Source organism: Osmerus mordax, chromosome 15, assembly GCF_038355195.1.
Source record: "Osmerus mordax isolate fOsmMor3 chromosome 15, fOsmMor3.pri, whole genome shotgun sequence".
Lineage (NCBI taxonomy): Eukaryota > Metazoa > Chordata > Actinopteri > Osmeriformes > Osmeridae > Osmerus > Osmerus mordax.
This window is the reverse complement of record NC_090064.1, coordinates 1,638,926-1,652,033: the sequence shown is the minus strand read 5'-3', so window position 1 is coordinate 1,652,033 and position 13,108 is coordinate 1,638,926. Positions and strand designations below refer to the sequence as shown.

At 45.6% G+C, this 13,108-nt stretch overlaps 1 protein-coding gene across 5 annotated transcripts in view; it reads left to right on the top strand.

Moving 5' to 3' along the window:
• unm_hu7910 (un-named hu7910) overlaps positions 1–13,108 on the top strand; it is a 36,660-nt gene that overhangs the window by 22,219 nt on the left and 1,333 nt on the right. For 3 of the 5 annotated variants that reach the window (XM_067251718.1, XM_067251717.1, XM_067251713.1), the window contains 21 exons: positions 1,576–1,632; positions 1,996–2,058; positions 2,146–2,181; positions 2,255–2,293; positions 2,622–2,666; positions 3,141–3,182; positions 4,013–4,045; positions 4,146–4,181; positions 4,253–4,306; positions 4,404–4,511; positions 4,924–4,965; positions 5,064–5,149; positions 5,264–5,350; positions 5,436–5,586; positions 7,540–7,676; positions 8,564–8,662; positions 8,733–8,822; positions 8,895–9,032; positions 12,156–12,291; positions 12,378–12,469; positions 12,940–13,073. In XM_067251718.1, coding sequence (XP_067107819.1) covers positions 1,576–1,632; positions 1,996–2,058; positions 2,146–2,181; positions 2,255–2,293; positions 2,622–2,666; positions 3,141–3,182; positions 4,013–4,045; positions 4,146–4,181; positions 4,253–4,306; positions 4,404–4,511; positions 4,924–4,965; positions 5,064–5,149; positions 5,264–5,350; positions 5,436–5,586; positions 7,540–7,676; positions 8,564–8,662; positions 8,733–8,822; positions 8,895–9,032; positions 12,156–12,291; positions 12,378–12,469; positions 12,940–13,073 — 1,705 coding nt within the window. The remainder of the gene's footprint in view (positions 1–1,575; positions 1,633–1,995; positions 2,059–2,145; positions 2,182–2,254; positions 2,294–2,621; positions 2,667–3,140; positions 3,183–4,012; positions 4,046–4,145; positions 4,182–4,252; positions 4,307–4,403; positions 4,512–4,923; positions 4,966–5,063; positions 5,150–5,263; positions 5,351–5,435; positions 5,587–7,539; positions 7,677–8,563; positions 8,663–8,732; positions 8,823–8,894; positions 9,033–12,155; positions 12,292–12,377; positions 12,470–12,939; positions 13,074–13,108) is intronic. The other 2 variants (XM_067251715.1, XM_067251716.1) reach the window with 2 other exon arrangements.

The following is a 13,108-nucleotide window of genomic DNA, read 5'->3' as shown; positions in this document are numbered from 1 at the left end:
AAGCGTTGGCAACGAATTTCATTATCGATTCGTTGTGTCGCGCGATTATTACGACACTCAATATGTCGCGGAGATGTTTGAGTATTAAAAAAAAAAAGTTTCGTTGAGCGCGGAGCGGAGGCAGAGGAAAGGCCATCAGAGAGACGTTGAGTAACGTTGTTCTGAAACACATGGCGGAGGCAGACAAATCAGTACGACCCAAGTCATCCAAGGTGTGTGAGCATTTCACACTAAATACACCGAAACAGTGTGTTAATTGACCGAGGTGAAGTTAGTTTCATATTCGACATTCGTCTCACATTCGGAAGACGCTACTGTGCAGCATCGCGTTAGGGACCGGGTGAAAACAACCCATACCATTTTGAAAAATGTAGACTTTTATAATATTTTTAGGAATATAAAACCTCAGACACCAGAGTATCTTAACAATGTCTGGTATACTTCCACAGCCTTTACTTTTTCAAATAAGTGTCAAATCTTAACTTTTTTCAAAATCGTGTCAAAAAATATTAAATATACACCAGATTATTCTAATAAAGTCTGGCCTACTTCCACAACCTTTCAATTTTCAATAAAGTTTTAAACAAAACTCAAATAAATTGATCATCTTGGAAAATAGCATTAAATCCACGCTAATATTAATAACATTTTCAAAATTGTCAGTTCTGTTTTTGAATAAAGGGTTGGAAATTAATGCTTTTTTGTTTTTTTATCCAAATCATCGATTAATCGAAAAAAGAATCGACAGATTAATTGATTATTAAAATAATCGTTAGTTGTAGCCCTACTATAATATGTACTCTACTACATAACCTGTACTCTACTATTCTAATATACTCTCAGTACCGGTCCCAGCACATTTGGCACCCTAGGTAAGATTTATCACGCACAGGAGAGGTGGTGGTCTTGTTGTTGTATGGGGGTTTTTGTTTGTTGGTGGTCATGATGTTGTGATGTTGTGGCCCTCCTCCCCACGGGGTTCGGGAAAAGTTTGATTTTCCAGCTACGGCAGCTAGCTCCGTGGTGAAGGAGTTGGCTAAGGCGAACGCTAGCGATTGGTTATGGTAGATCAGAGTGGCTCTGGGCAGATCCAATAGTTTTAAACTTCAACAGAGTACCCGCCTTCAAGGAAGTTAACGCTTGTCAATGGACACCCCCCCCCCCCCCCCCCCCCCCCAGGAGCGCAAATCGGTGCACCACAACACGGACATATGACGTGGCGCGGTTGGCGTCCTTTGTGCGGGAGGGTTAATTATATGATGCACTTCGGAAAATGCCGCCCCTCTTTTCATGCCACCCTAGGCAGCTATGTCGCCTATAGTGAAGGACCGGCCCTGTATAATAATACAGTATTTCACTCTGTACGCTACTGCACTCTAACTTGTACTCTACTCTGTTGTTAATTTGACTAACATCCATAATATCTTGCCCTGAGGAATGACAAAAAGTACTGTAGTTACTCTTGTGAAACTACTGTACTTTTTGTATTTTTTGTTAATGTCAGAAAACTGACCAGTCTTGATAGAGTGTGTGTGTGTGTGTGTGTGTGTAAACATGTCTGTGCTGTGGCTGCAGGGCTAAAACGGAGGCCTGTGTCCGTGGTCCAGCCTGCAGACCCCCAGCAACAGCCAGGTGAGACAGCAGATGGGTCACATACACACTAAGTTGCACCTATAAGCCCCTGTACTCAGGGTCATATAACATTGTTGTATAATGATGCTCCAGATCTTACCTGGGAGATAAAGCAAGAGTGGTACTGAGGAGAACATGCCAGCTAACATTCTGCTATCCTTGTCTAACCTGATTTAGCATGGCCTAGTCTGGAGCTAGCTCAAGGCAGGAGTGGTACTGAGGAGAACATGCTAGCTAACATTGTGCTAGCCTTTGCCTAACCTGACTTAGCATAGCCAAGTCTGTAAAGCTAGCTCATGAGGTAAGCTGTTAAACTGTTTCTGAAGTGAGACTTGTGCTTTAGTGGTACTCTGTTGTCCTCAGAAGAGACAGAAACAAGCCATGGGGAGGAGCCCAAGGCAGGGACCAATAATGTGGCTGTCCAGGGTGAGTAGAACTCTAGGAGACCTGTCGAGAACATTTCCTTCTAGTCACATGGTTATGGTTCCTGACTGGGTTTTAATACCTTTTCAGATGATGTCCCTGGTCTCAAAGTGGAGGATGATGATGGTGAGTCTACCTATCTTTCTGTTTGTCCATTTGGGTGTCCTCTAACACTTGGGAATGTCTTTGCTTACAACAGTGGATGAATCTCAGATGAAGTTGGAATCTGAAATCCAAGGTTTGTTTATTTCAGCTGCTTCATGTTGTACACAGAATGGAGGTAGACCTCAGCTTGTAGTCTCTGTTTTCCTGTGGGCCTGTCTCTGTCTTACTCTTGTCTATAACTCTGTCTGTTACTGTCTCTCTGGATGTCTGTCTATTCATGCCAGTCTGTCTCTTCATGTCAGTCTGTCTCTTCATGTCAGTCTGTCGCTTCATGTCTGTCTCATCAAGTGTCTCTGTCTGTTTGCCTGTCTCATCTTGTCTGTCTCTCTCATTTCTCTCTCCATCTGTATTGTCATGTCTGTCTTTCTCTCTGTCTCATCTTGTCTGTCATGTCATTCCAGCTGCTGTGCCACTGCCTCCACCATCTGAGGAAGAGTTTGTCCCAGGTCTGTGTTCACTATACGGATCAATTAATGGTTAGGTGGATGGATGGTTGAATAGATGGATGGTTGGGTGGGTGGGTGAATGGATGGATGATTAAATGGATGGATGGATGAATGGATGATTGTTAAATGGATGGATAGTTAGGTGGATGGATGGTTGAATAGATTGATGGATGGTTAGATGGATGGTTAGTTAGTTAGTTAGATGGATGGAGGGTTTGGTGGGTGGATGGTGAGATGGATGGTTAATTAGATAGGTGGATGGAGGGTTAGTTAGTTAGATGGATGGAGGGTTTGGTGGGTGGGTGGATGGATGGTTAGATAGATGGGTGGTTAGGTGAATGGATTGCTGGATGGATAGCTGGATGGATTGGTGGTTGGGTGGATCGTTACATGGATGATTAAGTGGAAAGATGGATGGTTGGATGAAAGGATGATTAGATGGATGGATGTCACCTCACCTCTGTCTCTCCTCAGATGACAGCAGTAAACATTCTGTTCTAGATGAACACCCCTATGGTCAGTACTTAATGTCACACACACACTATAGTCTGTACATACAAACACACCTCTACAGTCAGTACCACCATATGAATGGATGGTAATTTAAATGGATAGATGGACACCTAGATGGGTGGTTAAATAGATGCATGAATCGATGGTTAAGGGGATAGATGGATGGATTGATGGGTAGTTAAATGGATCGATGCATGATTAGATGGAGGGTTTGGTGGATGGATGGATTGATGGTATGGCATGCCCAGGGTAGGACGACAAATTCCAGGAGGCAGATTTTCAAAACAGAATTAAAAAATAATTTTATTTTCACAAAAAAAACACAATGTTAAAGCTACCAAATCCCCAAAAAACTAAATGTGCTTCCCAGTCCGGGCTGAGTCGGGGAAGAGAATAGCCGCTCTTATACCTATTGCCAGGGCTCCTGCAAAGCAAAACAATAATAATGAGATCGAAAAAAAGGTTTGTTCCTAGATGTGCAGTGCTGCATGGTGCTTTGTCCTACCGCCCTGTAGCCTTCAACTCCCTCTCTGGCACAATCTCCGGGGTTTGTAGGCCATCCAATTAGGCCCCCAATTGCCTGCAGGTGGAAATAGTTGCCCTCAATGACCTTCCCCAGGTTTATCCTCTGCCTCCCCTTGGTCTCTCCTCCTCCCTCACTGGGGGTGTCACAATGGATGGATGGATTGATGGATGGTTGGTTGGTTGGACGGTCATTATCACAACACACACACACACCACTTCAGTCAGGAACACATCACTGCTTTGTTCAGTCCATTTCCTGAAGGTATGTGGTTCAGCTCTATTGAATGTCTGTCTCCTTCCTTCTGTAGAAGACAAGCTGAACACTATTGACACCAAAGGAGGTGAGAGTCTGATACAGTGTAATATCTTTGTCTTCAGAACTCTAAATCTTACTCTCCCAATAATCCCAGGCTTCACTAACTGTCAACTTGTATGTTTCAGTGCTGGTGGAGGAGTCCCAGCCACAGGAGACACTAGGTGAGTGTGGTGTAAGGTAGAAGTGTTTCTGCTCCCGAAGGTCAGTGTCAAACATATCTGTCTGTTTCTAGAGGAGTCTGGGCCATATGACGACCAGTCAGGATCACAGTATATTCAAAAACCAGGTGACTCCCTCACATACTCATATGAACTCATTATCTTGCTGGTCAGAGGTGTCTCCATGCCAATGTTTCTATCTCTACCATTCAAACTATGAACCAGTGTCTGAACCAGAACCACACACAGAGCCATCTTCTGAAGCCCAGCTCCAGGGAGAACAGGAGCCAGCAGCAGAACCCCAGGCTGAACCTGCAGCCACAGAATCAACAGGTGAGCCACATCTCACAGTGCTACTTTTATATCCCCTGACCTCCGTAGCCTGTGTGACAGTATGGAGACAGCACTCAGTCCACGTGCTGTTGACAGCTATGCTGAAGTGTTGCCTGTGGTGTGTATGTACAGCTGTCACACACAAAGACCGTAGCTGTGCATGTCCTGGCTCCTTCAGGACCTCTGTCTTTCCTACAGCTTCCTCGTTTAAGGACACCACAGGGTCACCAACTCCCACTGACTCTCAGGCTACATGGATTAGTAGAACTTGTTATTGTTGACTTTTCCATAGCTGGAGTGCAGCCCAGTCAGAACCCCCAGTGTTCCCTCTGGTGGTTGACAGTGTGAAGCACAGGTAGAGTAGTCTGCTCCACTCGGTTCTCACTCTGTTGTCTCCTCTGTTACCTCACAGGAAGTATTTCTGAGCAGCCAGAGGAGAAGCTGATAGACAAAGGTTCGAGTCCATCAGATACTTCAAGGCATTCACTCGGTGTTGACTAGGTCTTGATTTAGCTCACCGTGTGCACCTAACAGAGTGTGTCCTCCCATCAGTTAAGAAGAAGAAGCCCAAACTGCTGAACAAGTTTGATAAAACCATCAAGGCAGAGATCGAGGCAGCAGACAAGCTACGGAAAAAGGTATTCTTGTCTGGGGGTATGACTAAATAAATGTTCCCTACTACAGAAATACACTGTTTCTGTGTTGGTACTGTAGATATTGGACTATCAGTGATTGTTTGTGTGTTGCTCCAGGGTATTGCAGAAGAGGCCGTCAGGGCGTTTGAGGCCCTAGTCCAACAGTACCCTCACAGCCCCAGGTGTCGCTATGGGAAAGCTCAGGTACACACCTGTCTGAGTCCAAGCCTCGGCCACACACCGAGGGATGTACTAGGGTAACGGTAGTGTATGTGTGTCCGTGTCCCAGGCCGAGGATGATATGGCTGAGAAGCAGCGCAGTAATGAGATGCTCCAGAAGGCCATCAACACGTACCGGGAGGCGTCAGAACTGCCCAGCGCCACACCAGACCTCATCAGAGCCTCGCTCAAGAGGCGTGCTGAGAGACAGCAGTTCCTAGGTAACAGGCTGGATTAAGGCCATCCCCTGTCCTGGGTCATAGAGGGGTCATATCTCTTCCTATCCTTGCTCATATACAGTTAGGTCCATAAGTATTTGGACATTGACACAATTTTCATTATTTTGGCTCTGTATACCACCACAATGGATTTGAAATGAAACAATCAAGATGTGCTTTAAGTGCAGACTTTCAGCTTTAATTTCAGGGTATTTACATCCAAATCAGGTGAACGGTGTAGGAATTACAATACATTTTATATGTGGCCCCCCCCTTTTTAAGGGACCAAAAGTAATTGGACAATTGGCCGCTCAGCTGTTCCATGGCCAGGTGTATGTTATTCCCTCATAAAGGGAGTTCATTATTTCATTGACAAGGAGCAGATAAAAGGTCTAGAGTTCATTTCAAGTATGGTATTTGTGTTTGGAATCTGTTGCTGTCAACTCTCAATATGAAGTCCAAAGAGCTGTCACCATCAGTGAAGCAAGCCATCGTTAGGCTGAAAAATCAAAACAAACCTATCAGAGAGATAGCAAAAACATTAGGTGTGGCCAAATCAACTGTTTGGTACATTCTTAAAAAGAAAGAACGCACTGGTGAGCTCAGCAACACCAAAAGACCCGGAAGACCACGGAAAACAACTGTGGTGGATGACAGAAGAATTCTTTCCCTGGTGAAGAAAAACCCCTTCACAACAGTTGGCCAGATCAAGAACACTCTCCAGGAGGTAGGCGTATCTGTGTCAAAGTCAACAATTAAGAGAAGACTTCACCAGAGTAAATACAGGGGGTTCACCACAAGATGTAAACCATTGGTGAGTCTCAAAAACAGGAAGACCAGATTAGAGTTTGCCAAAAAACATCCAAAAGAGCCTGTACAGTTCTGGAACAACATCCTATGGACAGATGAGACCAAGATCAACTTGTACCAGAATGATGGGAAGAGAAGAGTATGGAGAAGGGAAGGAACTGCTCATGATCCAAAGCATACCACCTCATCAGTGAAGCATGGTGGAGGTAGTGTTATGGCGTGGGCATGTATGGCTGCCAATGGAACTGGTTCCCTTGTATTTATCGATGATGTGACTGCTGACAAAAGCAGTAGGATGAATTCTGAAGTGTTTCGGGCAATATTATCTGCTCAGATTCAGCCAAATGCTTCAGAACTCATAGGACGGCGCTTCACAGTGCAGATGGACAATGACCCGAAGCATACTGCGAAAGCAACCAAAGAGTTTTTTAAGGCAAAGAAGTGGAATGTTCTGCAATGGCCAAGTCAATCACCTGACCTAAATCCAATTGAGCATGCATTTCACTTGCTAAAGACAAAACCGAAGGGAAAATGCCCCAAGAACAAGCAGGAACTGAAGACAGTTGCAGTAGAGGCCTGGCAGAGCATCACCAGGGACGAAACCCAGCGTCTGGTGATGGGTTCCAGACTTCAGGCTGTCATTGACTGCAAATGATTTGCAGTCAAAGTATTAAATGTGACAATTAGATTTATGATTATGTTAGTTTGTCCAATTATTTTTGGTCCCTTAAAAAGGGGGGGGCCACATATAAAATGTGTTGTAATTCCTACACCGTTCACCTGATTTGGATGTAAATACCCTGAAATTAAAGCTGAAAGTCTGCACTTAAAGCACATCTTGATTGTTTCATTTCAAATCCATTGTGGTGGTATACAGAGCCAAAATGATGAAAATGGTGTCAATGTCCAAATACTTATGGACCTAACTGTACTTGTCATAGCCTCTCCTATCCTATTACATACTGTATAAAGGTCAAATGCCATCCTATCCAAGGTCATTCTGTGTAAAGGTCATCCCCTATCCTAGGTGATGTGAAGGTCATCCCCGGTTCTTGGGCATATAAAGGGCATCCCTTGTCCTTAGTCATGTGAAGGTCATATCCTGTCCTAGGTCATATGAAGATGAAGGGTGTTTCCCATCCACAGGTCGAATGCGAGGAGCTCTGGCCACCCTGGAGAAGCTGGTGCAGATCTTTCCTGAGGATTTGAGCCTGAAGAATGACCTGGGGGTGTCTCACCTGCTGCTGGGGGACAACCACAGCGCCCGGAGGGTCTATGAGGAGGTCTGTGTTCAGATCTCCCTGTGCTGCCCCAGCAGCCTTCAGACCAGTACCCTGCCTGGAGGACCTCTGGGACTGGCACACTGCTGTTCTAGCTTAGTTACTTACATTAGAAATACAGGATCAAGTATTAACATACTTCACATACCGTATTTCTTCGATTAAACGCCGCCCTCAAATAAATACAGTATGAACATTAGAGGTTGACTGATTTATCGGCTGGCCGATTATTTAGTAAAGGCTGTCGTGAATTAATCAGCTATTCGGCCACATGAACACCTATAATTTTCTTCAGGTTTGTCGTAAGGGGACAAAGGCATAGTAAAAGGACTTAATCAACCTCATGCAGTTTGTTGTCACAAGTGAATCAGGGAGCAGAGCCTGCCTGACTAAACTTTGTCTGCAACCTTTGAGAGTACATTAGGTAATTAGTGCCTTGTGCTCGTTGTTCATTCAGGGAGGGACTTTGACTGAACCTGACAATGCTGTACCAATTAATTATATGGCCTCTACATCGCAGATGTGTATATATACATATATATATCAGCCAATTCATAAGTTTAATAAGTTATTAGGCAGATTTTCCTCTCACCTAAGAATCTGTATCAGTTTTAGAAATCCACTATCAGTCGCCCACAAATAGATCCAGAATAAAGCTGTTCGCATAGGTCCTGATGTGGAGGATGAGTGATCCTGAAGGGGAGGATGCATGCTAGGTCCTGATGTGGAGGATGAGTGTTCCTGAAGGGGAGGATGCATGCTAGGTCCTGATGTGGAGTATGAGTGTTCCTGAAGGGGAGGATGCATGCTAGGTCCTGATGTGGAGGATGAGTGCTAGATTCTGATGCTGTAGAATGTTTGATGGTTGTGTTCTTGCCCTCTCCTGGTAGGTGTTGGCTGTTGCCCCTGACGATGGGTTTGCGAAGGTTCACTACGGCTTCATCCTCAAGTCAGAGAACAAAATAGCAGAGAGCATCCCATACCTGAGGGTGAGACACATACACACACACACACACACACACACACTTATACTCCTAACCCATGCTCTGTGCTGACCAGGAGGGACTGGAGTCAGGTGACCCAGGAACAGACGATGGAAGGTTCTACTTCCACCTAGGAGATGCCCTGCAGAGAGTGGGAGACAACAGCGTAAGTTACACACACACACACACACACACACACACACTCTCTCCCTCTGTAACTGTGTTGTCTGTCCTCCAGGCCTATGAGTGGTATGAGCGGGGCCATCAGAGGGGTCACTTTGCGTCGGTGTGGCAGAGGTCCTTGTACAACGTGAAGGGCCTGCGGGCACAGCCCTGGTGGACACCCCAGGAGACCGGCTACACTGACCTGGTCAAGGTAGGCTACCTCCTGCATCCTTGTCTGGACCCCTGTCTGGGTCTGGACACTGTGGGCTTTGCGCCCACTTCAGGCGTATTTGTTTCGCAACGTGCTAGGTAAAAGCGCAGACTGGGACTGGGAACTGAAAATGGCAAATTGCGCTTTTCCGTGTCATGCATATGCATTCAGGTGCGGGTCAAGGGGAAAGTGGTAGTTTTCCACAAAGAGATGGGAGAGGATGCGTAAAGCGCGCCTAATTATGTATTCTGCATAAAAACGCCTGTGAAAGTACGTCTATTTTGCGGTGAAAATTATGCGCCTCTTAAAAGCAGGTGTAACCCGGGTTACGGGTTTCTTCGCATATGCCTCCTGGTGAAATGGCAGCAGTAATCCAAGCAAAAGGAAGACATAGGCCAAGGAGACGAGCTGAAAGGATTTTTGCCACAAGGATCACACTTTTTCAGTTGAGTGAACAAGAAATCATTACGCGTTACAGATTAAGCAGCCATGCAATTGTTACCGCCCTCAAGCCTAGGGGAACTTGGGCCAGCACAAACAGGGAGGAGGGGGTCCCTCTCTGACATGCTTGCGTGTAAAAAGGGCTATACAAATACATTTGATTTAGTTCTTTACGCTTGAAAAGTGAAGGAACAACACAGGTGTCAAGGCATGGAGTTCATTTTTATTAAAGATCAATAAAAGACAGGCTACCACAATCATTTCATGTTCACTACCAATGGCATAATTATTCAAGACAGGCTACCACCATCCGTGGCCCAAAAACATGTTCAATCACAATCTACAAACATCATTAAACACACACACACACAGACATCTTTTAACAACGTAACACCTCATTACCAGTATGCTTGTTTTAGATCATACACATTCATTTGCAGCAGTTCAAACCCCCCAAGAAAAGGTTATATTACCTTGAAAAGTGAAGGAACAACAGGCATGGAGTTCAAACCAAAGCTCCCCAATTCCTTCTTTTATCCTTCCCTGCCTTGCAGAGTGCATCCAATGACATCTCACTGTCTCTAGTGGACTGGAGTGAACCAAGCAAGATAGGGTGCATGCATGTATGTGTGTTTGTGTGTATGGGCATGCGGCACTGAGGATAGCCCGCTACAGTCTTCCCCACTTTTAGAGGAGGTCTCCTGACATCTTGATTATTTGCAACTACTCCCCAGTGCTAATAGCCCCACAAAACTGGTCTCCAATGAGGCTGCCACACAAGATACGAGGAGTATGGCAACAGGTCATTCTGGAAAGGGGGGTGATACGTTACTGCGTGGACTACAGGTTGGTATGACGGTTGACCCAGGCTTTGATATGTGAGCATTTCTCTTGGTCTCACTGTGCGTTCAGATCTTCTCTGCATGAGCTCTTACTGCTCTTGCACTAGCTCCACACCCTCAAGGTCATCACAGACATTTTCAAAGTCTTCTGGCACTCCCTGAACTTGTGCAGGTTGCTCCAGCTGATTAACTGGTGGAACAGGGGGCTGAAACCCTGCTGCTAAAGGCCTTAATGCTGACTGATCACTGTGTGGTTGACTCATTGAGTGAGATGAGCCAGGCTGTGTTCTAACATCTATGATACGATGGGGCGTAGGATGCAAAGTACATCATCAAGGTACGGAGAGCAATTATCATCTCGTAGACCCTCAAGAACGGACTCCATGCACCTCTGGAACACAGCTGGGCAACTACTTAACCCAAATGGAAGCCTGATCCATTCATAAAGCCCCCATGGCGTGCTGAAAGCAGTGCAGTGTTGTGACCCCTCATCCACAAATCCCTGATGATACGCACTTCCCGGATGTTGTTATCCTTTTCACTTAAACCCTGGTAATGTGTGTGCAAGAAAGCCCCCTGCACTAATTTCTTGTCATAATTAAAGTCGATATCATTCTGTTCTGCTACAAGCAGTACCCGTTCCCTAAGGGCCATTATTCTATACACTAACTGTTGAGTGGTTTCCCTGTCTTGCTGTTTGGTATTACTCAGTTCCTGGAACAACTCTACTACTTTTATCCCGAATGCGAGTCCTAAGAACCTTCTTCAGCTCAGTTACAGTGAAGTTATCTTTGTTTGTAAGGTACTCTTTAAAGACCTCCTTTGGTTACCCTCAATACAGCTCGTACAATCTCAGACTCTGTGATCCCGTTTTCAATGGCCTAATCAATTTGTTTACCAATATGGGTGTATGATATTTCTGACCCAGAATCTGAAATTTGTCCACCCTGGATTTTAAATTCTCTACGAGGCAAGAGAGCTGTTACATCCGTGATTCTGACCACCTGATCAGTATGTGTCTTAACAACACCCGTGTTTACAGAGTCAATATGCGTTTGTGGTGTCTGACTGCCTGTATTTTCATTGCATGTGGTGTGGACTGAAGGTAACGGAATGTTTGTAGGTGAGGATGATCTTGAATGTACAGGTGGACAAATGGCGATCATTTCATTTATGGTGTCCTGCATATGGAGTAGCCGGGACATGCCTTCATCTTTTAGGTCCTGTCATGTAATCCGAAATGTGATAAAACAGGTCCAGTTCAGAGAGTTTCGAAAGTTCAGCATCGTCTTCATTGTCCAAAGTTACAGCTAGCTGATACAGCTGACTTGCATTCAGCTGCAGTAGCGTCTTATGGATTTTCCATTGGAGTACCTGCCGTGGCTCGGATGTCGCCATCTTCCTCAGAACTGGCTCCTAAACGGCAAGAATCCCGGACGAGCCCCCAATTGTTATCGGCCTCAAGCCTAGGGGAACTTGGGCCAGCACAAACAGGTTCCTTACGCTTGAAAAGTGAAGGAACAACACAGGTGTCAAGGCATGGAGTTCATTTTTATTAAAGATCAATAAAAGACAGGCTACCACAATCATTTCATGTTCACTACTAATGGCATAATTATTCAAGACAGGCTACCACCATCCGTGGCCCAAAACCATGTTCAATCACAATCTACAAACATCATTAAACACACACACAGACATCTTTTAACAACGTAAAACCTCATTACCAGTATGCTTGTTTTAGATCATACACATTCATTTTCATGAGGGCCTGTGTGTGTATGGCAGCAGAAGGAGTGTGTGGGTGTGTGTGTCTAACATGGTTAGCCCCCTCCCGCAGGCCCTAGAGAAGAACTGGCATGTGATCAGGGACGAGGCTCTGTCTGTGATGGACACATCCACAGGCCTGTTCCTTCCTGAAGAGGAGAACCTCAGAGAGAAGGGGGAGTGGGGCCAGTTCACACTCTGGCAGCAAGGTACACACATGCGTGCGTACGTACGTATGCAGACACAGCCCCTCCTCAGTGTGTAGGGGTATCTTCAACCCTGTTCTCCTGAGCAGGGAGGAAGGCAGGGGAGGCGTGTCGCAGCGTTCCCAGGACCTGCTCTCTACTGGAGCGCTACTCTGAGGCCACAGGCTGCAAAAGAGGACAGGTACGGATAAACACACGCGCACAGATGTACACACACACATGCAGACGCATGTATACACACACACACACACACACACAGGTACATACAAACACTCAGGTACTCATACACACACATTCACAGATCTTAGCGAGCAGGTTACGTTCACAGAGTAAGTTACCATGCCGTTCACAGAGTAAGTTACTATGCCGCTTTTCAGGGTTAACCAACTCAAAGTTATCACTAAACCCGCTACCTGGAATACCCACCTGATCTCTCTCTCTCCTGATCTCTCTTCTCTCCTGATTTTTGTTCCTCCATCCCTGATCTCTTTCTCTCTCCCTCTCCTGATCTCTCTTCCTCTGTCCTGATCTCTCTACCTTTCCTGATCTCTCTCCTAATTTCCCTATCTTTTTCCTGATCTCTTTCTCTCTCTCCCTCTCCTCCTCTGTCCTGATCTCTCTCCTGATCTCTCTTCCTTTGTCATCCTCCAGATCAAGTTCTCTGTGATGCAGCCAGGTACCCATGTGTGGCCTCATACTGGTCCTACTAACTGTCGTCTGCGGATGCACCTGGGGTTGGTCATCCCCAAGCAGGGCTGCAAGATCCGCTGCACCAACGACACCAGGTACACACATATACACACACACACACATTAACATT